Source organism: Motacilla alba, chromosome 2 (genome assembly GCF_015832195.1).
Source record: "Motacilla alba alba isolate MOTALB_02 chromosome 2, Motacilla_alba_V1.0_pri, whole genome shotgun sequence".
In the NCBI taxonomy this organism is placed as follows: Eukaryota; Metazoa; Chordata; class Aves; order Passeriformes; family Motacillidae; genus Motacilla; species Motacilla alba.
The window spans coordinates 68,036,923-68,062,540 of record NC_052017.1 but is presented as its reverse complement, the minus strand read 5'-3'; the positions used below and the strand labels follow the sequence as shown (position 1 = coordinate 68,062,540).

General features: G+C 43.9%; 1 protein-coding gene across 2 annotated transcripts in view; it reads right to left on the bottom strand.

Moving 5' to 3' along the window:
* SLC22A23 (solute carrier family 22 member 23) overlaps positions 1-20,319 on the bottom strand; it is a 109,943-nt gene extending 89,624 nt beyond the window's left edge. For both annotated transcript variants that reach the window (XM_038130087.1, XM_038130088.1), the window contains exons 1-2: positions 18,780-20,319; positions 1,961-2,064 (exon numbers count right to left, since the gene is read on the bottom strand). In XM_038130087.1, coding sequence (XP_037986015.1) covers positions 1,961-2,064; positions 18,780-19,310 — 635 coding nt within the window. In that variant the 5' untranslated portion in view covers positions 19,311-20,319. The remainder of the gene's footprint in view (positions 1-1,960; positions 2,065-18,779) is intronic.
* Between the last annotated feature and the right edge of the window lie 5,299 nt (positions 20,320-25,618).

Genomic DNA, 25,618 nt, shown 5'->3' with positions numbered 1-25,618 from the left:
ACAAAAACCCCAAAACGTCTTCTAATTATCTGAACTGGAGAGTAGTATATAAGTGAAATGAAAATAGATTTTGAATTTTTGTAACACTTTTTATGCATTACTCTGTTTAATCTCCCTGGCTCTTGCTTGGGACTGACATCCGTTTTTCTTAATTTTCTCTTTCTACCAGGTACAATCTGTACAACCCCTTTGTATCCATCTCTTTACACAACCCCACACCTTAGCAGAAATTCAAGCTGTGATTAACTAGCAAAGTAAATTCCATTTAGGTCTTCTTTTACCAGCCCCAAATGCTACTGCTAAACAGCAAAAAACCCTACTGAGCACAGGAGTTCTGCTGTGTCGGGGCATCAGCTGGCAATGTGGACTAAACAGGAGTATGAGGACCAGCTTTGGTGGCAGCAAACCATGTCCATTCCAGCCATCCACAAAAGGGTCACTATTCCCTCCAGCCACCAAGTTATCCTTTTTCTCCTTTGTACCACAGCTGGAAACCAATTCTCCTAAATTCACTAGACATTTCCAGATATTTGAAAATCAGGGTAATTTTATGCTGCATTAGCTCAGCTAAGCAGCTTGCACAGGGGTCCAACAAGCTCATGTGGCAGCACACAGTACACACTGGGGACAGAAATGGATGGAAGCACAGGATGCTCCTTTTGGTGGCAGAGAGCTATTAAATCTGCTTACTGCAGTTCTCTCCCCAAGCCAGTGCCTTAGGCTACAAGTTGTTCACTTATTTGTGGCTTATTTGTCAATTATAGCAACATTTTCCTAACTTGGTAATAAGTCTGCTTTCTCCACACTGATTCCATTTTAGGAAAGCCAAGCAAGATCCCTCATTCATTTCCCCTCTATACTTTCTATGGGTTCTTAGATCTCCATTTTACTGTGGTATTTTAATCAAATTCAACTGTATTTCATGCATGTTCCCTGCTTCACTGAAAAGTCATGATTCGTCTCTTGCCCAAAAATTTTCAGCGACTATTCAGGAATTAAGATGCAATTTAGCTAGGAATGCTTGATCCAAATTACTGCCATGCTGCAGGGGGCCTTTTCTCTCCCAACTGGCTGGCAAGTTGCTGAGGTTTTATAAGATTTCCCTAATAGGCAACTCTTCTTCTTTTCCTGTTTTAATGAATGGCAAAAGAGTTAACTTGGGGCCATTAAAAGCAGCAACACTGGCAACTGTGCAGGAAGGCACTGAAGTGACTAGGACAGCACTGTAGAACTATTGTTTGAGTTGCTTCAAGTTTCCACTGAAATCACTTGAGTCATCCATGTAATTTCCCCCCCCCCCTTTTCTGCAGTACAAGAACACCTTTTTAAATTAAAGCATCATTGGGGTGTCCAATAGTGTTTTAACTGCCTCAATTCAAGGAATTATGATTTACTCTTTTTAATTTTAATACCCCAATACTAGCAGCACATAAGGATTTAACACTGACTTAACACTACATCACAATGTTTGCCTAACAAGAACTTTAAAAAAAAAAGAACAATTGAAAGGTTTGCAAAAAATGGCCTTCAGCTCACCAAAAGGTACTGTGTAAGCACAGGGCTGACATTATATTAGTCATGTATTCAATGAAATCAATGCTGCTTCCAATTTCTTTTGGTCCTCTCGCTTCGTTAAGAAAACAAAACCCAACCCTAAACAAAAGGCTTTTCTTGTCTAATTAGAAAATACTTAATTCTATACTAGCTTTACAGCTGCAATAAATTGTGTCAGTGGGAAACATGTAAGCCAAATAACAAATAGTTTGTGCTACTTATCTTGATATAAATTACTCAGAAAAAATTAACACTCTTTTACACTGTTTGTCCACCATGATTCTTTCAGAACCTTAAAAACCATTATGCAAAGGCTCCTAATGAATATCAAGAGAAGGCAATCAAAACAATATTTAATACTGTTATTTATTTACAGTTACATTGCATTAAAAGATTTTTTGCTTACCAGTCGGCTATACATCCTGTTATCAAGTGGCCAAAGATTAATCCTACAAGCAGGGAGAACTTAGCAATGTGGACTTTCCAGGCAGAATCACAAACAAGATCCCACTGGAAGAAAAAAAGAGATAGATATATTGAAATAAATTAGTACCTCAGATGTGTTTAAACATACTAATACAGTGTAGAGTTTCTTCCAAAGGTCAATCCTAGCACAAGTGCAAGGAAATGGCAGAGGAAAGCTTCCCCCCTCAAGTCTAACCCCAGACCCCAAGAAGCAACGCAGAGACTCATTTACCTCAGCAAGTTTTATCAGATCCTTAATTATAAAATGACAATATCTTACAATTAAGGGTCCCCCTCTCCAGGCTACAGGAGGTTAGCCTAAGGGGAAATCTCCATCAGGTGCTGGCAGTACCTGAACTGGTGCTGCTGGAGCATCTCACTATCCCAGCCCCACACATCCATTACCAGAGCTCCACAAAGCCCACCAGCAGCAAACCCAACAATTTAAGAGCAAGTGCTCCAATTAATCTCCTCAGGAAATTAATCTCCCTGCTTGGAAACCTGGGGAGAAGCAGCTCCTTTGCCACAGACCCCTAATGGCCATTTGCTCGAGGCTCTCAGTGTCACAATGCTTTCCCTTTCAGAAAAGCCTCTTCATTTCCCAAGGTGGTGGAAGGGAGATGAAGACTGAATAAAGGCACAGCTTGTCAGGACAAGTTCTGGTATGGAGCCTGACAGAGCAGCTGGAAGTCCCAGTGCAGCCACGCAACTTCTTGGGACAGCAGCCCCACAGCGACTTTTCACAGCTCAGAGACCAGACAAGATCTGAACCTCCACAATAAAGCTATGCTAATACTGAAATTAACCTTTCTGTCCAAAGAAAGGGGAAATGGACCATTTCAGGCAACCTGTCACTAGGACACTGCCTCATCCCTATGAGGAAGATAGGAACAACAAGGTTTCTAGTGAGGCTTCTTTAAACTCCAAGCCATTTTCCTCTGAGGCAGAGGAAACCAGAAGAACCAGACTGCATTCCTGGCTTTAGCCCAACATCCTCATTGCCCTTAGACATGAAACGTAATCTTTCTCATGTGTAAAGTGTGGAGAGTTACTTTTATACCCTTGAATAAATGTAAGAGGATATGTTTGCCCGCGGTTTGTGAAGTGTTCAAATATTGATGGTAATGGCAGCTACACACTTTTCATGACAAGTAAGTACAGCTAACTTTGGAGAGTCAGATACTCCAGAACTGAAACTTTGCAGAATAAATGGCTGTTTGTGTGTAACGTAATAGTAGCAGCCCTTCTGACACCAGTAACTGAGGTTTCATAGCCAAAAACACAAAGCTAAAGTATAAAATTTATTTTTAAAAGTCAGATGCAACTTCAAAAAAAACTTCCCTGAAAAGAGTTCATATAGGTGCACTGCACTTTTAGGCATTTCCATGACGCACAGCCCTTCCACAAACAAGGCAAGACGCAGCCCTCTGGTCCAACACCACAGATGTCCTTGCTACAATATACACCTCAGCAAGAGGTAAAGCAATTTTGTGGCTGAAAGGAATGTGCCAGCATTCAGGCTCAGGCTTTTTGTTTAAGTTAAATGTACTTTGAGTTCCCCGCTCATGATTTGTAGAAGTTGGGACATATATGTCTCATCTTCCACCCTACAGACTGGAGGCACTAAAGAACCATAAGTAAATAATGTGAGGAAGGATTTTTTCCACCAAATAGCTATGAATAATTTGCAGTAAAGAACTCAGCAAGGCACCGTGGATTGCTCTCCAAAAATGTTGACTTTTCAGAAGCAAGTAGAGGAAATGCAATTACTAATACAACAATTCTAGAACCAATCTCCAGCTAGAAAACAAAAATATCTGCCCAGACAAGCTGTAAACAAAGCAAAATTCAGAAGATACATCTGAGGCAGAGGCAGGCTTTAAAATTCTCCAGACACATTTTCACAATCCAGAAGGTGTACATGCTGCTCAAAACTGATAAATCAATTTTTGGTAGATAAAAAATTAAGTTTATTAAAATATTCATATTTATACAATAACAGATTTAAAAATTCAATAATTTTTTATACATTAATTGATGTCAGAGGAACAGTAGTGTCCTCCGAGTGCAAAAAGGAAAAGGAGATATCCTGGTGGCTTTCCATTTTCACAGCTTGCTGTTGCTAGCCAGTGCTAGCCCGTCCTCACGCAAGCCCCAGGCAGGGAATGTGCAGTACCAGATTACACAGAGGCACAGGCTCGTGGCTGGAAGAGCCAAAATCTCATGAAGGGCTGTTGTGAAATTTCAGTCCAGGACAACAGATGTCAAACCCCTCTGGCACACTGGCACAGAGAGCAAGAGAGTTTAAAAGCAGGAGAAAAGTCAGTCTATCAGCTTGTCCTTCAGTGGTGCCCAAAACACACCCACTCTTCTCGATAACTTATCTGCAAGTCATCCTTTGTTTGTTTGTTTTTGAGGCTATTGTCCAACTCCCCAGCTGCTCTGAAAACAAAAACATCTATTTCCTTGCAAACCCTGCATCTGTGCCTTTCCTGCCCTCTGTTAATCCTCACTGCAGGCCAGCAGAAATCGGAGCTGATCCTCCTCCACACGGGTAGACTCTTGACAGACCAGGCAGCCCCTGATCTTCCCAAAATATCTCCCTCTGCAAAACCTTCCAAATTTGTGAATACACAAATAGTGAAATATATCAACAGTTGCTTTAACACACAATTCTGGAGAATCTGCCATGACCCCAAATTACTTGCTCAGTACTAAGAGCTGAATTATATCCTGGTTTCTCCTCTGGCAGCTGTCACAAACCAGAGAGAGGTCACCGTGAAGCAGTCACCCAAAATAAATTTGGCAGGACAGTTGTAGGTACCACCAGGGCATTTAGCTTGCAAAGGGAGACGAGAATAAGGAGAAAGAAGAAAAATGAATGCTGAAGTCAAGAGCAGCCTCAGGTAAAGATGACATTAATAGGACAAAATACATATTTAATAGCAAGTGTATCATCCCCACATATCTTAGCACAGCAGCAGAGCAAACCAGCAAAGCTTTGTCATGCTGAAAGCACAGAGATTTTGCCAGAGACCTGTGTTCCCCCTTCCATTCCCCATGGAAAAGCCTCATCTTTGAAGAGCTAGAAATAAAGCAGGAACCTTTATACAATATCAGTGCTGCCTCTCCCCTTACATACACCTGGGCTCAGCGGAGCAGAACAGAGCTGACATGTGCCCACAAGGCACAGCTGTGCCCAGAGCCATGGCAGGTCCTGCTCCAAGCACCAGTTTCATCCTACCAAGATGACACTCAGATTTGCTCCAAGGAAAAAGGAGCGACATGTTTCCAAGCAGAACAAAACACTGGGGTGGGCAGAGCTGATGACAGTTCAAGTGGTTCAAGTGGCACTCCAAGTAAATCTGCACTGGGAGATTGTTTTGGCTGGAGACTGGACAGTAATCCTCTACCACCTCTTGCAAAGGGTAGATTAATCTGTTACAAGCAGGGAAACCATTAAATCCTATAACTGCTCTGGCTGAATCCCCTGGTATCCCACTTAGGAGCTGACAGTGTCAAGCCTGAAGAAAGAATGCTTCTAACCTTTCCCTGGGATTTCTCTGTGTGCCCCTGGGTTTTGTAAGTCTTTCTGTCCTCCATCCATCCTCCCAATACAAGAAAGAGATCAGATAAAGTGACTTGCTAAACAAAAACAACTGTATTGTTATGCCAAACCAAAAATAACTATATTTAAAATATGTTGGGGTAAAAGGAACATTAAAGAGCCAAAGCTTCTTTTTCATAGCAGCACAGCAACATAGATAATTTGCCACCTATGCAGATGTGCAATGTATTGCAAGTGTTTTTTTCATGTTGTGACAGAGTATTTTGGTCAAAGCTGAAGGAGTCACACCTTCAGGAGCCTAATGTTTAACTGGTATCAGTGAGTCACTACCCAGGCTGTGACTCACTATAATTCATGACAAGATGGAGGACTATTTAAAACATGGGATGCTTGGGAAGACACCTGGCAAAAGGTAACACACCCAAATAGTAACCATCATGTAACTTCTTTACAAAGGGTGAAAATCTGGACAGGGTTCACATGGTGCATCAGTATTTGCACTGCTATAAGTCATAAAAGTGAAATCTGCTGCATATTTGTAACTACAAACATAAGCTGTCTGAATTAAGGGCTCTTGTCTCAAAAGCCCTTGCACTCCAGTGGCCATAATGCTGTCTGTGTCACCTAAGCACACTGAATACCCACTGCTAACAGGTAATGCCTGTTGGGGATTTGGCTGGTTCTTCCTCCACCACCTCATCACGAGATATGCAAGGCAGACCCTTCTGTCCTAAAAAGGAGCGATGAGAAAGCAGGAGAGATTCTCTGGTACAACACTAAGCCAGAGTCTGGCACAAAAATCCCACAAGAGGGGAACTAGACACATACCCCTCTTCCCACACTGTGGTTTCACAGTCTGCTTCCAATGCTCGATGCCCGGGTTGCTGCTGAAAGAAAGCACCCCCTTCCCCAAACAGATGGATTTCAGCTCTGCTGTGACTGCTCTCTGCAGTGGTTTCAGCAAGAAGACACCAGAGGATCACCAGAGCTGCTGCCTTGGAAGGCTCTAAGCCTGTCAGCAGGAATGAAGCTGCAGTCTTGGTCCTTCCCCAGCCAGGCAGCTGTGTCAGCCTTTACACTCTCCATCTTGATGTCTCACATGCCACTTATGACTTCCCAATCCCTTGAGTGAAGGTCTCACTTGGGAAGCCCTGTCCTCTATGTATCATGTATGTCACAGCAGCATCAAACCCTACCTGGGGAAAAGCCACCAGCTTGTCTGCTCATCAGGGAAAGATTTTTGGACCAATAAATGAAAATAAGAATCAATTCTTCATCACTGTGGTATGCCGGGTCTCATCTTCCTTTGTTCCTCTCCTTCCTGTTCCTTCTTTTTATGACCAAACCCTGTTAATTTACCCTGCACAGAAGTAGAATCCATCTTTTATACAAACACCTTATCCAGGGATGCTTTCATATTATCTTAGAGTGTTCTTTTTCTAAAAACTTCTAACAACCTGAACAAAAGTTACTTTAAAAAAGAATAAAATAATAAAAAAAAATACAGCTTTGTTTCTCATACAATATACATTAAACAGGCAGAACAGTCTCCAGGTACTTATTCCTCTAGGAAAAGCTCCAAGTCAGCAGACCAAGCACTATTAAAAAAAAAAAAACCCAAAACAAATAGGAAAGCAAAGCAGTCAGTAGTTCTAATACAAAATACCTACCAGTAATTCCTTTCCACAGAACTGAATGATCTGAGTAGTATTCATAATTACAGCCACAGGACAGCACTGTACCAAGATTTCCCTCTAGACTGCTAAGGAACATAATTTCCCTCCTCCCTTTCTCAGCCCCCTGCAAAAATGACACTCTATCAGCATTTAATCTTAAAGAAAGTGCATGAGACCCAGAAAGTGGTGTGATGCTCAACTCTACAGGGAATAAGTGTGCAGTAAAACCACACAAGGGAGGTTGCAGAAGAAGCCTCCCAGAGAGATGCTCCAACTGCAACACCTAAAGCTGTGGGGGTTTTAGTGCCACAGGCATCTCTTTATCTCCTTCTCAGCCCTGGCAACATGAGAGCATTTAAACTATTTAATCTTCAGGGTTCAGAGTAAGGGTGCTTCTCCTTTGAGTTCACAGCTGGGCAAAGTACTCCCAATCTGTATTTTAAGTGTCAATAAAGTGTTCTTGAGAATACATGGCATTTTTGTGACCATCAGTACAATCAGCTGGGTGGAAATATCAAGATCACATCTGAAAATAACAAAATTAGGTAGAGTAAAAAACTAATAGAATTAATCCTGGAAGACTTGAGAAGAAGGTATAAAAAAATAATAATTTTATTTTTTTGTTTACCAGCCACATTCAGAACCAAACCTCTCTAAACAACAACTTTCCTTATGTTTTTAATCAGACACAAGTGGACTGGAAACCAGACGAGTCATTGAAAACACAACACACAAGCAAAACAACAAACCAATTATTGAGAGGTTTTGTTGTTTGTTTTCTTGAAACAGCCACTCAAGCCTACACCACACCTACACTGGAATGCCTCAACCCAACACACAGTCAACACCTGACTTTCAAGCTACTTCCTCTCTCTATGATGCTAGACCTCTAAAAGCCAAGTACATCTAACATTGCTCAGCTTTATCATAAGTGGATGCTTTTGCTGAAATCTTTGACCAGTGCCTGAGCACTTAGAACCTCAATGCTTCAAAACAAAATTTTTACTGAGCAAGTACACACTGGTATTTTGAGAAGTTTATAATCAAGAACTTTTACTCAGGTGGCAAGAGAAATATTGCTGGTACCCCAGTATGACCTTTAGCTCAACATCTGCCTTTTTCCCCGCTCCTTCAATCCTGGGGGCCCTATCTCCATACACTGGAACTTGCTAACTCAACAGATGCAAGGGCTTGTTTGGTTCAGCTTCTTATCCAATTTGTTTTTCTTACAGTGGAAACGACGTTTTCTGTACTTTTCACTCTCAGAAACCAGTAAAACCATTTTTGACCACAGCAGACACCTGGCAAGGAAAACTGCAGCCCAGAAAAATGACTTGTGAACAGTGAATACAAGGTCATGTACACAGAAATTGTCAGATTGTTTTAACTACGGACATGACTGACCACCTGGGCAATGCACCATTTGAAAAGTAAAGCAAAGAAATGACTGTTGATACTACCGCAGGGACAAAGGTTTTGAGGACATGGGGAGGGAGAGGAGTGGGGAGAAAAAGAGGGGGTGGCACACAAGCCAGGGGACATGTGCTTAGCTGTCTTCCAAGAAAGATATAATTAGATTGTGCAGCATAATATGAACTATGAAAACAGCTACCATCTTTACAAAATAGTACAGGACTGCCTAGCCACAGACTTCAGAAACCATTAAGGAAACTTGTGAAGTTTAATATAGCTTAAGTTGCTGAAATACATCTCCTTCAAAACCACAATTTTCTGACATGCACACCTTAGCTGTGTAATTTCTGCATTAACTTTTTAAGTGCGTATTTTTTTAGTCCGCTATTTCAGCCTAAAAAATAAAGCACAAAGGCTCAGTGCCACACATTACTGTGTGAGCAACGTTACAGAACACAGCACTTCCTCCTGGTGTGAAAGCTTTGACTCTGTCATCATAATGGGAAACCTAAGGCACAGGTTTCCTCAAGCTGCTTGAAACTGGAGAGGCAGAGACACAGTGCCTCTTATTAATTACCTCGGAGTAAGCAGGCTGTGCCCACTGTGCCCCACAGGGAGATGCTGTCCTGCTCACAAGCAGTATGTGCATGGCTCCATCGCCCCCAGGCAACTGAAAGGCCTTGCTAAAGCCTTTCAGTCACGGCTCACCTTTAAAGGACATATTCCCAGCTTGAAGAGAAGACTCAAGCAACATTGCAGTCACAAAACAAGCTCGGAATTTCAAATATGTAAAAGGACACACATTGACTCCATTTCGATGCCAGTAAACTAACTTGGAAAAGATTTTAGATTTAGTGTTCTGCACTAAACTGTTCCTTAGTCTATGCCATAAGCAAAAAAACACCCTCCAAGCTCTCCACTGGGCACATCAAGGGAATCCTAAGATAATGCCCCCCCCGAGACAATGAAGAGTTGAAAAATTTCATCTACCCTTCAACTTCACACTTTAGTCAGGAACAATTAGCTCTTTTATTCCCAAATTTGCTTTCATCACAGATTTGTTTTTTTCCCCATTAGGAGAGGCAAGAAGGAAGTTTGCTAAGTAAATAATAATTGCTAATACACTAACAATTAAAATATGATTGTCATATGATTAACAAATCTTCTGAATACTCAACATAATTAAATCAACTTTAGTAGCATCCACGTACCACCCACTTCTCCATCACTACTACTTTTATTTTCAGTAGGAGTTCCCTCTATTCTGAGACATTTGGATCTTTTCCAGCCTTTACCATCATGATCAGTCAACTAACTTGTTTCTCAGCTGATGTGATCTACTTAGTTTTTCCCAACTCCATAATGTCATCTAACATCAAAGAGTTGGGAGATACAAAATCTTGCTTGCAGCTTTCCTGCACAGTATTCATAATACTATATTAATAATTTTCCACAGAGCAGCATCAAGATATTTCAATATCTCTTTTACATCTCTGTCCTGCAACTAAGCAACTTTTCTACATGTATTCTGACACGATTAGAAGACTTCACCACAAAACTGACTTTAATTTCCAATCTAGTCTTTGCTGTAAGACTTTGTAGCTGTTAGCCTCCCTCTGGCTGCATGAAAAGACCATGAGCAACCACGCCCATCCCTAGGACTGAGACACACACAAACACTGAAATGTGGCATTTGAGTACCATTCCTCAGTTTTCAGCCAACAACCACATGTATTCTGGACCAGGTGCATGCTGTTGAGACTGACTTCATAACCAAACTAAAAAAGTCAAACGAGCTATCAAATTTGTATTTAGAACCAGCCTAAGCCCTGTAAATAGAAGCCACACATAAAAAAACCCCCACAACATTGCAGTTAAATATTAACATTCACTATCATCGCATTATCAAAAATAAGTTAATACTTTGTGGACTGTTATTTTTCAGACTGCCAAAACATGCATGCACAAAATATGTTGCAGGCTTGACAAGGCTGAGACAGCAAAACCTAGTTTACTATCTTGTTAGGCTTTTTTAAATCCAGGGGGAAAAAACCCACAAATTCAAGCATGGCATAAAACTCTGAAATGGAAAAGGGTGAAGCAGTAGACAAGAGGACAAAGTCATTCCTCATGAGAAATACTTGCGACCTTAGATAAAAAGATCAGACACCTTAACTCTGACACACAATTATTGCTGCCATGACCTTGCCCTCTCATCATTTGCAAGCTATGGCTATTGCAGCTCAGGCAAGAAGAAAAGGAGAGAGAAAAAAAACTCCAGGGTTTGGTATTAATTCAGACCTAAATAATATTAAGGGTAGGGAAGAAGGGAGAAAAATACTCCACTTGGTTTACAAATCAGAAGGTGAAACTGGTCTGTCAAGCTTGTATTGTTCAAGCAGACAACGTTTTACGCAGCCATGGAAGACACAGCAGGGAAAAGGTTTTACAGTTTAATTTACAGTCCCTATCCTTAATAATATTTGTAGGGTGGACATTGCAACACTGTCTGCATGATCATGGACTTTGGCCTGAAGGCCAGCAGGCAGCTCCAGAGTGCTGCAGAGTAGCAGGGAGACAGTACTTGGGCCAAAATGAATTCCTCCACCACGGTCTGGAGGCAAGGAGCCTTTTTTAGGGAATCAGACCACCCTGCTCCGAAAACAACGCACAAGGGTAACTATAAATCACTTGCTGCTGGAGAAGGCGAACATACTGCTTCCCTGCATCTCACAAGCAGCATTCCTGACTCTCACAGCTTTGCTCCTGGGGAATCTAGATAGGCATCCCAGAAATGAGGCTCAGGATACGTCCACTTACCTAGTCTTTTGTTCTTGTTTTTCAGTGTTAACAACAGGCAATTGGAGCTCTCCCAGATTATAAGAAAAACTAAAAAATGCTAACAAAGCCTTGTACTACCCACTGAAATTTCCTATCCAGCCCATCAGAGCATATTTAGCCTCTCCTCATCCGCTCACAGGACAGGCAGGAGGTTCCACCCCAAGCATGCCAGTCACACGGAGCACAGCACTGATCCTTCTTTGTGGGAATAGCTACAAACCTACTGCATGTTCCCAGCAGGTATGACACGGCATGGATCAGCAGGAACAACTCAACACACGCAATAATCCCTGTTGCCTGCCAGTTTTTACAGGCTGGTGTGGGGGCAGGCTTCCCAGCACCAACACTGGGTGCGGACCAGAGCAACTCCAGTAGTGCTGAGTAGTTATCAAACACTGAAATGGGGTTCGCCTGGAAACCTCTGCAACACACCCTGGATGACATGGATTGAAAGGGTGTTGAAACTCCTTTCTTCCTCCTTCAGGTTCCTTCCTCCCCCTTTGACTTTAAAAGGGAATTCAGAATGCACACAAAGTCATCTACTGTCAAAAGTCGGCTGGTAAAAAATATAAAAATAAATTACATTACAAGAGCTAAGTACATGTTTGAGTTGAGGTGACCAAAACCTGAAAAAGCTGTTTTGATGGAATTTGGTGCAAGAACTGAACACTCAGCACTGTTGCAAAGCTGCAGCTACAACAGGCTACTCTGATCATCTACACATTGTCTGCAGCAAATCCCAGTCCTTTGTTCTGTAGCAAGATCTCAGCCTAATTAATTCCACAGTTACTTGCGGGTAAGCCAGCGCCAGGCTGGCTGCGCTGAAGAAGAGCGGGAAGAGGAAGGAATATGAAAGGGAGGGAGTGAGAGTAGCTGTCCTGAGAAGGGATGACAGGTGGGCAGGAACAAATAGACTGACAGGAAAAACAAAAGATACGCAAAAAGATATATAAAAAAGCACTGTATCTCTTTCAGCATTTCCTAAATTTAGCAGCTCTTTAGAACTGATTTGTTAAGATTTAATTTAAGACTTTTCAACATTAGTGTGGTCAAAGTCTTGAAGTTCAAGAAAATAATAAATCTTGTGCTATTCCAGATGTTGTTTCATTAAGAAATGAACCCCTGAAATTTGGCTGTCCTGTAAGCCTCATCTCAACATTACCATCAGAACTGGCTCCACATTACATGCCTTCCTGAGTGCCAGTTCCTTTCTTTGACAAATGCTTTAAAAAAACACGAGGTCACCTTTTATTACTGCAGTCTTGTAGCCAGGATAAGAAGAGCTAAAACTGTTAATGAACTTCAGAAATTTGGGGTTAGACTGCCTGCACAGCTGGTAAACATTCTCCACAGCCAGCAATTTCTGTCACAACATGGGCAGGGTCGGTATATTTAAATTACGTGACAGAGATACAGGATGTATTAGGGAGTGGAAACAAAAACAAACAGAACCCCAAGCATTTCAAACATCACGTTCATGCAGGGGGTTAAAAAAAAAAAAAAAGGCAATTGTTTGACATATACACAAAAAATTACTGATATGAAAAGTTCAATAGCAAGCCCTGGAAAGCTAAGATTGTCTTAAAGAGATTTCAATACTAAATTACCTTCCTGAAGGATCATTGTTAGTTCTAGCAATGCTACAAACTATTTATGGTAAGCTGAAATCAGATTCCTGTAACTGAGACACTTTATCTTAAGGGTGATGATAAACATGAACTGCATGTACATTTCCTGTAGTGAAAAAGAATCCATGCCGGACAAAAACTCAAAACTACCTGAGTTCCGATGTCAGTATCCATCTTATTCCAGTCTCTGTTTGGTAGACCAACTGCTTTAAAAGGCTTTGGCCAGTACCTAACACCCCCAAATCAGTAAAATCAGTATCTAGGCTCACTGAACAAGAAGTCTTGTGATATCACACTTGGTTATTTCAAACATCAGATTATTTACTGTTTGCAGGCAGAGGACAGTTCTTCACATGTGAAGTTGCAGATGCTGTTCCCAAAAGAGCCATCCCCTTCCTTGATGCCCCTCACCCAGAAACTCCCCCTGTTCTTTCAGGGTGTTGCTCACTTGTGCACTGATAATCCGGAAACTCCGAAACCACTTGGTGTGTGCAAGCAGGCGTCAGGACAGCTGCAGCAGGACAAGCCAACAGCTCTCCTTTGCCTCCTCTCTAACAGAAAGATTTTTCAAGTCTGTGAAGGCTCAGAGCAGTAACCATTGACTCTTTATCAGCTAACTTGCAGAGGGAAGAAGAGAAAAAAAATAGTTTGGGATCTCTCACACAGCTGAGGAAGCCATGAAATAAAATAGTAGTAGATGTTTGCTCTGGTCTGGCAGTATTTCTGGATGCCTCTGACCCCAGGGACTCATTGAGACCTCCATTACCCATTAGAAGCTGAGAGTCATTCCAAAGCCTTGGCTGGAAGAAATTTAAACAGACTTTCTGCCCTCTGCAAGTTAGGCCTTGCAGGTGCCTACACCCCCTTCAATCTCTTCAGTGGAAACAAAGTGATGCAGTAGCTTCAATATTGCCACTTCTGACCCAACTACCGCAGTGGGTACAATAACTCAAGGTTTTCATTGATTTGGGACTAGGTAGAAGCCAGTCAGCCAGGAACTAACACTGACAAGACAAATCCTCTCAGTTACAGAGGGAAAAAAAGAAGCATCAGCATTTCTAAAGTCTCTTTGCAGAGGCCAGCCAACTGGAGAATATGCAGAAACAAATGAGATTACAGGAACAAATGGGAGGAGATAAGGGTGGCACAGTTCTTATTTTGGGAAGGACCTTGTCAGAGGGATCCCTTCAAAGTAATTAATAACTATATTCTGAAAGTCCATTTAAATGTACACCTATCCTCTACCCCAAGAAATATTATTCTGCAAACTGTGCCAAATTCATCATCACTATTATCACAAAGAAATTTGTTTGTTTTATAATTTCTGGCTATTTGCAGATACCAGCAATAATCCCACACGGCAACACCACAGACTAAAGCACATGTTACTGCAGAGAACAATTTAACTTCAATTAACCCAGTCAAACACCCAGGAAAAGAGGAAAAAACTTTCTTTTAAGAGGAAGTTTTCTACCAGGCTAACAAGATGAATCAGATGAAGGTGTGCTCAGAAAAAAATGTCAGAACTGCAATAAAAGCAAGGAAAAGGAAGAACGGTTAAGCACAGACATCTCCCCTTGCAGGAGCAAAGAGCACCAGTCATAGACCAAGCCAATCCAAGTTCAGACATCCTTGCTCCTGGACCATTTGGCTCTTCTGACTTCAGCTCTGCTCTTTTTGGCAGGGACAATTTGCTAGAGGCTCAGCCAAATTGGCATGAGAATGTTTGAACCAGTGGCAAATAGGTAAAATTATTGCCATATCACTTTGGAAAGAAGATGACTCAACCCAAATCAAGTGGGAAGTTGAGAGCCAAGCCAACAGCATTGCAGGAAAACAAGGCATCTGGAGCATAAAAGCAGTCACAACAGGAATTCCCTTGTGACTAGACACGAAATATTATTACATAATTGCTCCAAGTGATTAAAATGCAGCCTTCAACTAACCACTTCCCTCTTAACGCCAACCCCAAGAGGTGGAATGTTCTGGAGCATTGCAAGTGCACACAGAGGGATGCTGCGCCATCAACCTCTGCAATTTAATCAAGCTCAGTCCTTGCCCATCACCAGCTTTTGGTCTCCATTATACAAATCAACATGCAAAACAGCAAACATCCCCACCACTTAATGCAATCAAATACAGAAGATGGGTCATCCTAGTAACGGAGGGAAAAAAACCAACAACCATCAATCCTGTAACTAAGAGCTTCCATGAAAACGTTGTCCCAAGATAATAACTGGCTTTGCACATGGCCAGAAGATGCAGGCACTAAGGAAGCTAATGAGAGAGTCAGAAAAGTCCCTGCTGAACACACACTCCAGCTTCCTGCTAAGCTTCATGACTACATATGTTTAGTTATCACAATGTTGCTCATTGTGTTAATGCTAATAATTTACCTGAAGCAACCCTTTTGCAAATGCCTAAAAGGAGATCTCGGGTTTCTCCAACAAACAAAATATAAAGAGTGTTTCTCAGCACCCTTCCTTTGGCAGGTGAGATGATACATGGACCATTAAAAAGACTTTTTTCTAGCCTTTTGACTAAGGGCTGGTTGAGGATGTACCTCTCAAGAAATACACGTGCACTCTGTTTATAACAGTGTGTACTCGGTTTATAACAGTATGGTGATGTTGATGTTGTGATAAAGAATAGATGAAAATCTTCAAAGAATCATTTAGCAGCGAAAAAGCCTTGCAAGTGAATTGTGCTAAGGGAAGATATTTATGTACAATCCAAGCTAAAGACCAAGATTTATGTGCCAAGTCAGGACATTAGCTCAGAAGGGTGATTTAACACGGCCACTGGAATCCCTGTGGTTAAATTATGCATCTGACCTCTTCACTACATGTATTTCAGCAGTGTTAAATAATAAGCACTATGTCCTTTATTACCATTTCCAGTTCTAATGACTGGCAGCGCTATAAAAAGCACCGTTCCCAGTGACTCAGTCAAGCAGGTCAGGATAATGACAGTGTCTGACACAGCAATGCCAGTCTTCAAGAAAGGTGCAAGGCCACCGCTGGCTCCAGCAAACACTCGGAGAAGTGGGGCTAAACAAAGCACTGAGGAGGGCTGGAAACAGCAAGACCTCCTCTCCATCAATCCCAAGCATGACATAGGCTTGGGGAAAATAGGCACCAGGGAAGGGACAGCTGAGAAAGCCTGGACAGGGATCCAGCATCTGAGGAAGGGTGTACCATTAGAAGAGAAGCTGTAGAGACAGTGGAACTTAACACAGTTTAGGAACAGCTATCCTACCCCTGAGGAACGGGGGAAAGCAGTGATGTCTCATATGTATGTACATCAAATATGCTTTGTGCTAAATAACCAGAATTGTTTCATTGTTTCTGAACACAAGGCAATGATGGAGTATCCAGCAGCTGTTAGCTCAGACCACTGAAGGTAAGTACAAGAGGATTTACTTGCCAAACAGAAGTACATTTTTTATTAATATACTTTTGGCTCTCTTTATGATATTTCAATATAACCCCTGGCTACTACACAGATGAGCATATATTAGACTAAGATTTAATAAAACTCTATTTAGAAAGATGAGAACATTGCATAATACATTACAGAAATAAATGTATTTTTGAGGAGAGTTAAGGGTGATCTGAACATCCAGTCTCTTGAATTCATCCAGAGCAACTCTTTCTCACAAAGGAAAGTGAGATGCATGTAAGAGGAGTCAGCAGTTACAAGAATTGCTCCCACAGTATCAGAGCTCCTGGGGATTGATAAGAAATGAAGTCCAAATCAAGCTATGATGATGTTCTGTCTGCTTTTTCCTCTCTTTCTTCATTAGAATAAAAACAGGCAGCACCCCCACCCAGAAAATCCCCAAAACAAAAACAAAACACAAACCAAAGAGGAATCCTGACCCCAAGAAAACAATCTAATTGTAATTACATGGGATTACAAATCAAAGCAAAAAAGCTGCCAGGCTTTTGGTAGTGAGCATACAAAATAAAAACCAAAACAAAAACCAAACCAAAACTCCACACTGGAAAAACCCATAGTCTCAAAAGATGATTATTATTCTTTCTAATAGAAAACAAGACAGCAGGGGCCACAGATGTTTGTTTATCCCTTAAAATTGATCTGCCCTTTACAGCAAGTTCTTCCAAAGAACACTTTTTTTATTATCTCTAAAGAAGCATGCAAGACAGCAAACTAACTCTCCCTTGACCTTTTGTGGCCAACTTGACGATGACCTTCAAAAGATTCAAACATTTCCCAAAAAAAATTTTTTTAAAGTTTAGACTAAAAAAAATATTTCAAGATAATTTTTTCATGCTAAAACTTCAGTGTAAAACCCCCAAACACGAATAGCTCAGTCTCTGTATATAAATAGAAGAAAATCTGACCTTCTTAAATGTCTAATTTTCTCATGCATTTCTGTATCACAAACCAATCAGATCCAACATGTGCCTATGTTTCTCTCATGAAAGGAATGTAGCTGGGTTACCTTCTTTTTTAATCCTTTCTGGGTTCAAGGTATTGAGGGATTTGCTTTTTCCCAGTTGCACACTCTTTCAAGGGACACAAAGAGAAACCGAAATGATTTTCAATGAGTCAATATAAGTGTGTGCTGGCTGACCAAAACACAATTATGTTGCTCATCTGACTGTTGCCTCGCTTCTTTATCCCAACTAGATAAACGCAGTTAAGCCAAAACACTGCTCCCAGGCAGGAAGTAATTTTTGCTGATCTTAGGAGGGGGGGTCTTGAGATAAAGGGAACTACTTCCCTGGTGTAACCATTTCATTTCACATTTCCAGGAGCTCCAGCTGCGTGTTAGTATCAATAAAGCCCATCTGCAGCCAGCGGGGCTTTTGCAGGGCCGATACTATAAACAAGCAAAAGCTTTCAGGTGAAAAGGGAAGGTGATTTTTTGATATGCACTACTCAGCAAATACAAAGCAAGAGCAGAAAGCGGCACAGGCTCTTAACTAGAAATTTTCCACTTTAGTCATTACATGGGGAAACACAAAACACAGCAGCATGCACTTTCTGCTTCTGGAGTTAAAACAACTCGTCTGAGACATTTCTTTAATTCCTCTGCCAAGACAGTTTTCAAGAGAATAAGTACATAACTAGAAGAATCCAAGAGAACTTTTGGCTTATTTTACTCTCAACAGTCACCATTTCTTCAGCTTCCCCAAAAATCGACCTGGTTTTTGACGTGTAGGGCTGCTTTAGTGATCTTTTGCACAAAGATCAACCGGAGCCCTCTCCACAACCCTTTCCCCTTATCAGCTGGGGCACATGCCTACAGCATCTTTCCCACAGACACCCAGAGACGGCAGGACAGTACCGGGAACTCAAAGAGACACACAGGATCCCGTTTCAGGACATAACTTTGCAGCTTGGTGCTGCAACCAGTGCGCGGGTACAAATCCACAGGCTGGACACCTGGTGCGACACCCCGGGAAGGAAAGGGTTGCGTGGATGTGGGATTGACTTTCTCCGGGTGGGAGGCTAACCCACGGGGACTTGACCGACCCAGCTGCAGCACGCAAGGACAGATCCGTATCGTGTCCAGCCGCTCCCCTTGCTTTGGAAAGAGCGGGTGCCGAGAGGGTCCGCGAGGGCTGGACAGGGAGGGGGGCCGAGGGAAGTCGCCTTTCTCACCTTGCTCACGACGTTTTGGACGAGGCCGGCTCTGATGCGGTAGTGCCACTCGCGGCAGCCGCACTCGCTGGCGTTGCCCCCCGCGGGGGTGGGCAGCCCGGGCGGGGGGAAGATGCTCCCGTTGCCGCTGTAATTGGCGTGGATCGGCGCCAGGGTCCCGCTCCAGTTGCCCTGCCCGTCCGCCTCCCGGCACCAGAAGTCGGGCTGGTCCAGGAGGAAGGAGTCCGAGAACTTGCTGAAGCCGATGACGAGCGCCGGGACCCAGGTGAGCAGCACCAGGGTCCGCTGATACCGGCCGCCCAGCCCCCCAAGGAAGGGTAGCACCGAGCCGTCGTAGTCGAGGAGCAGCGGGCTGCAGGCGGCGGCGGGCGGGGGCACCGGCAGCGCCTGGATCTCGGCCCCGGCGGCGTTGGCGGGGGGAGGCCCCGGGGGGACGGCGGCGCCCCCCCCGACGGCCCCCGGCACCGAGCCGTTCTCCTCGGGCAGCGGCCGGCCCCCGCCGCCCGCCTCACGGCGTCGGTCTATCGCCATCCAGCCGCCCGCGGAGGCTCACATAGGGGGGGCCGGGGCAGCCCCGGCTCCCTCGCGAGTCCTTCCCTCCCTCTGCTCCGCGCACACGCACACACACACACCTTGCAACGTAAGATATTGCACACACGCTCCCAGCCGGACCCGGCAGGAGACGGATGGGGGAGGGAGAGAGGGAGGAGGGGAGGAAGGACAGGGGTGAAGAAAAGGGGAGGCACCGAGGGAGCCCCCCGCTCTCTCTGTTCCTCACCCGCAGCCTGCGGCCACGAACCGCTGCAGCTGCCGGCGGTGCCCCCCCGCTCCTCGCCTGTGCGTCAAGCTGCACTCATCCCCGCTCTCCCTTCCCCCTTCCGAGAGGCACCGCCGAAAAGCAAAGGAAGGATCCAGCCGGATCCGAGCACGCGATGGGCCAAAGGAGAGGAAGGGAGAAGGCGGGGAGGTTGGAAGAGAAAGGAGAAAAAAAGAAAGAAACCAGCCACCCTGAGAACCAAACCCTGCAACAACAAACCAAGCAAAACCGGTGCAGCAAGGCACCGAACACGCCTCCTCTCCCGGTTTTGGTGAGGAGGGGGAGGAGGGACTAGAGGGAAGGCAAAGGAAGGAGGAGAAAATAACAGCTCCCGACACGGCTTCCCCGCTTCCCGCACAGCTAAGGGCTCCCCCCCGGCCGCGGCAGCAGCGGCGGCGGCAGCCCCCAGCACCTCCCCGCCGACCCTTCGCAGCCCCGCGTCCCGTACATCTGGCTCTGCAGCAAGGGGCCCCGCCGGCCCCTCCGCGGCCCGGGCTGCGGACGCGGTCACCGCCGCCGCCACCGCCACCGCCGTGCGCCTCCCGCGGCAGCCCACTCGCCGCGCCGTGCCGCCGGCCGCACCTCCAGAGGCGGGCGGACGAACCCACCCGGCTCCTCGCCCTCCGCCTCCCGGCAGCCCCCACCTGCCGGCCCGGCGCCGGCGCCACCGCCCCCCGCTCCGCCCCCGCGGTGCCGGGCGGCCGCACCTGCTCCCGCCGCGCCGCCGGCCCGGCCCGGCCCCCCGCCAGGGACCCGCCGCCGCCGGGGGCGGGACGGCGCCGCGGGGCGGGGAGGGCGCGGGGCGGCTTCGCGGGGGCTCCGCGCCGCCCCGCGGCCGCGCCGAGCTCCGGCGGGCCGGGGCAGGTAGGGCCGCGAGGCGGGCAAGGCGAGGGCTGGGGAAGAGGAGGAGGCGCTCCGGCTCCGCAGCGCGCTAGCTCCGTATCAATTATTTACACGGTATGTGTGCCTTTAACGCAGCGCGGCTGCAGCGGGCTGGGCGGGAGCGCACCGCATCGCCGAGCCGCAGGAGCACCCTGTGTGGCTGAAGAAAGGGCGAGACTCGGAGGGAAGAACCGAAAGGTGAAGGGGGCATTTCTGAGACCCAGAGGGCGGCGAGGAGACGCGCCTGCATCGCTTCAGTCAGCCTGTCACATTAGTATACACTTTGAAGAAAATTATATCCTGTTAGCACCTGGCGTTAATTGTAAAACAGGCATTTCAAATTTGCGAAGGTTATTTTTATGTTAAGCTAAATTTACTTCGGCGTGTAAGTGCCTCAGACTATTTTCATCGTAGAGCACAGCCCGTGCATTGCTGAACTGTGCGGTTATTTTTTTCTTTGTGAGAAGGGAAGGAGAGAAAACCGATCAATATACGCTTGTACACGTGAACACAGCTAGTGAGCAGAAAATGCTTGTGTACATTAGAAGAGGATGGGTGTCATTGCCAAATACAAATGGAAGAGCAAGTTGTTGATGGAATTTCATGTACTTGATCTCATCTCTGCTAGCAAATTATTGTACACCATTAATGCCTTAGATCTTCCTCCCTTTACCTCTTTGTCTTACAGAGGACACCAGAAAGGTTTCACATCTACACCACTTCAGTGTGTCTCTGTGTCCCTTTTGTGGGGCTTCCCTGGATTCTGCTCTGAGGAGCACTCAGTTATTCAGAGGCCATACAGCCTCTCCAGGTGACACTTTATCCTCCTCTCTGAATATTCCTTGCCGAAATGTGAATGTGGTGGTCCCTGCCAAGGGAAGTCTCCTCTTCCTGTGTTGCAGTGTCCTTTTACATCTGATGACTGCTATCACGTCCCTGTGCAATGTTTTCTTTAAGACGACCAGCTGCAATTTGTCCACTTCTGCGGCAGTCTCTTTGGCCACTGACTGCCTGCAGCTCTGTGGTCTCTCCTCAGCTGGTGTCTGCAGCCCATGCTGAGCAGTGCCCCAGCCTCTGTGTGTGCAGGGGGTAACCCTGCTTGCAAAACCAATTTCTCTTGTTTCTTTTCAGTCGTGTTCTTTGCTTTCCAAGCAACTTCTTAGGGTTATTTTGAATTCTTATGTCATCCTCCAATGTGTTTAGAGTTGCTCTCCAGTTAATGCTATCTCTGAAGGCTGCTAACGAAACACCCCCTTTGGAACTGCATTTATAATCCACCCTCTTGCTTGTAAAACACTGACAGCTGCTGTTTCCAAACTTCTGTATCCCCTGCCCAAATTTTTCAAATTAGCTGAACTCCCTTCCTCGTAAGCACGTGCATAGAGCCTAACCAAAGCACAGATGAGTGGAGTCCACTCTCCCCTCTTTGATAACGTGCTCTGTTTCTCATCGCCAAGGGAAATTTGCCCAGATTGTCCCAGTTTCTAGCTGACAAGTTCATATTAATAGTTGCTTACCCTATTGTTTCCTTCTACCTGTCTACAAATCATGTGTCTATTTATACTAGATGCTTTCTGGGGTGAAAATCTGGCTTATTAATTTATTTTCAAATGCCACTTTTAAAGACAGACATCAGTTTGCTTATTTCTGGCCCTTATATCTTCCCTGGATTCTCCGATATAAACACTAGTGTTTCCAATGCTGTTTCAGCCACTTACTTCACTCCCCTGGCATGAAGTGCAGCCAGACTGTTGGTTTGAACATCTTGATGTTACCTAAGTACTCTTGTAACTGGTTCTGCCCCAGCCTGGGCTGAAGCCTTATCCCTTCGTCATTAACATGTATCACATCAGTTGCCTGATCAAAAGTGATCTCTTTGAGCTGAGACAGGTGCAAAGAAGACCTGAGGCAGTCTGAGCCCTCTCTGGCATCAGTCAATAGCTTTCTCTGTCTGATGAGTTATCTCCTTGCTTTTGACTTCCTCTTACCACTGATGTACTTATCAAACGGTTTCTCATTACTTGGGATGCTCTTGCTAGTTAAGTTTTAATTGTTGTGTTGGGTTTTTTTGTGTTTGTTCCTACCCATTCTTGCCAAGCAGCATTTCTGCACTCATCCCATGGAAAGGTCTACTTTCTCTGTGCTTTTTTTTTTTGTGAGCTCATGATTAGCCCAATTGCCTGCTTCCTAACATACCTAAATTTCTTCTGAAACGTGATCATTTGTGGTCTTCTAGAAACTGCCAGCTACCACTCGCTGTCTCTACCACTCACTAAGGGAAAAAGGCCTCATCATGGCTTGGGACTGGCAGGTTGAAATGTTGAGGGGAAGAGACCTTTAGAAATGGAGGTCTCAAGTTGAAGTTCTGAGGACAGAGAAATTTAACTGAAGAAAGCAAAGAATTGAATACTGGGGAGAAATGGGGAGGAAAAGAAGAGTCCTTAGAGAAGCAAGTAAGTGTAGTAGGTCTGTAGAAAAAGAATAAAGTCATACAGTACAATGAAAAGCTTATAATGAGAGGTTACAACCCTTACTCAAACTGATAAACATTTTCATCCCAAACACCTTCTCTGGGCTGATTTTACATCCTGAGTTTTTGTTTGGAATGGAAAAATTTCACAGGTAGCATTTTCCTGAGGGTTACATATTTTGCACAGTAGGAGTTCTGCCCTTGAAACAGTGATCCTCGAGAGACTGTTTCCGAGTAGAAGAAGGTTGCAGACAAAAGAGGAAAGAAAACATATTTCTAGGAGCTAAGAAATAAATTTTTGATGAAATAAGTACTACTGAAGCAAAACGTTATGGGAAAAAATCTTGCAAAAAAGAGAAATGCCTTTACATATTCCTGTGAAAACTGGTTTAAATGAGGAAATGAAAATTGTTTTAAAGGAATATTTCAGATGGGTGGTAGACCCTACAGAGGAACAAATGCTGAAGTTAAGCATCAAAACTCTCTCTCCTGAGCAAGGCTTCATGAGGAGCTACATTTTGTGATCAAGCAAGGTTTCTCCAGCAGTGCCTTTTTGACATGCGAGAGAAGAATCAGGATTGGGGTAATCCTTCACAGAAATACAAAAAGATACAGTTTAAAAGATAAGTTGTATTCAAGAAGAAAATGAATCAATGTATTTTGGTTTATTTTATCCAACTTCATTGAGTTATATTAGAAAATTTGTGCACCATTATGACCTGGGTCATCAATAGTTTGCAGTGGAGGAACAGAGAAGGTGACTATGACCTACTCTGACAGGAGCAGTTTGATTGCCCTGTCGCAGAACAAGCCTCCTGTTGCAGAACAAACATCCTGTCTATTGGCACCCACCACAGCTCAAGAGGGTTTCAAGCCAGGACAGAGAAATATTATCATGTTTACACAAAGGAAGGAAAAAAAAAATCAAGCTCCCTTAGCCTTGGTGTTAACACTTTCACATTGTTGGAAGGCCAGCCACAGTACTTTGAAGAACTCCTGGCATAAATTCCTGGTTTATGTGGAATTTGCAGCAACTTCATTCCATAGCAACAACCTTAGCTATATTTTATTGTTTTATGGGATGCATGCTTCATTGCCTTTTTTGTCCAAAGGAATCTTGTACTGTAGAGGTGGAATTATGACAGTGTAATAAACCAAAGCTACTTGGTACAAAGTTTGATTAATAAACTTGCCTATTGGAATGAAGACTATTTAAATACCAGAGAAAAGCTTGGTGTTTTCATAGGATCATATGAAAATTCAATTTCAAAAGGATCAGGAGGTCTCTAGTCTCCCCTCCTCTTGAAGCAAAATTGGCTATGGGGTTGGATCTGGACATGCAGTACTTTATCAAAATGCTAAAAGGGATTTTTCAGCTCAGGAGGGTCATTTGAGTACTGTCAAAGCTGGATGTGAGGTAAGATAAACCAAAAGAAAGAAGAATGAGTTGAAAATGGTAAAAGGGGCTAAGCCACCTGGGGAACAGCTAGAAAAGCCTGTGCTTATTTCAGTGTGCTCTCTTATGATCCTGATTGAACCAACAATGCCTGACTTCCACTGTTGTTCTGATGTTAGCAAACATTGGTGAAACTCACTGGCAAAATGTTCTGTTCCTCCTGAGGCTGATTCAAAAAAGATGACAACCAATTATTTGTGTCATTTACTCTGCTGGCAGAGGTATGTACCCCATATGGGGAGGGATGAAGCAAGATAAGGGTTCCCATCCCCCGTCCCCTACAGATGTGAGCACACTGAGGAATGTGGATGACTTTGTGTACCATCCTAAAACCAGAGAAAATTATTTGTACACTAATTATTGGGAAAAATTTTGTGTGTTGCAAAGTCAAGCCATGTGACATTGGTAAATGCTGTAACTAAGATTGCTTGGGCAATGTCAATTTGTGCTCTAGATCTGGTGCACATACGTTCTGATGCAAGCTTTAATGAATAGTGCATTGTGCTACAATCTATAATTACATAATTGCTGATAATTTTTCTTGCAGATCTCCTGTTTTGTTCAGTTAAAAATAAAAGTAAATAAAAAACCAATAGATGCTCACCTAAGAAGCTTGATTCTCAGCACTCTAAAATACCTTTGAGTATCTCTGTGTTAATGAGAAGCATTTCAATACTTTGTTTTCTCCTTGTTTGCTATGGAGCCCCATCACTTATTTAATTTACTATCATCCACCCTGCTCTCAAAACCTAATGATTAATGCCCTCATGGGACCTATAATTCTCCCCTTTGAAGTATCCAAGTGTTTCACAAATACTGATGCATTTATTTTCATGGTGTCTCTGCAAGGGTAAGGTTTATTACCTTCTTTTGATATTGGTAATCTCAGAGGCAGATAGGTTAAGGTAAAAACCTTGATGTTTTGGGTACTTGCAGCTTGCAGCAGTTTAACATTCTAGAGTATGGTGCAGCATTTTGCATTTTTGAAGCCCAGATTCTGTTGGCAACTGTGATTGTGCAGTGTTTTTGCAAATCAAATTCCAGAGTCTCATGCATGGACTCACAAAATTAGACAAATGCAACTGGAATAGCATCATACAGTGCTTTGAGGAAGAGAGAGAAGCCTGAGATCACTCCTGGGCAAAGTGATGGAGCAGCTGATGCAGCACGGGATTAATAAAGAATAAAAACTTGGTGAGATAATTAGAGTCAGT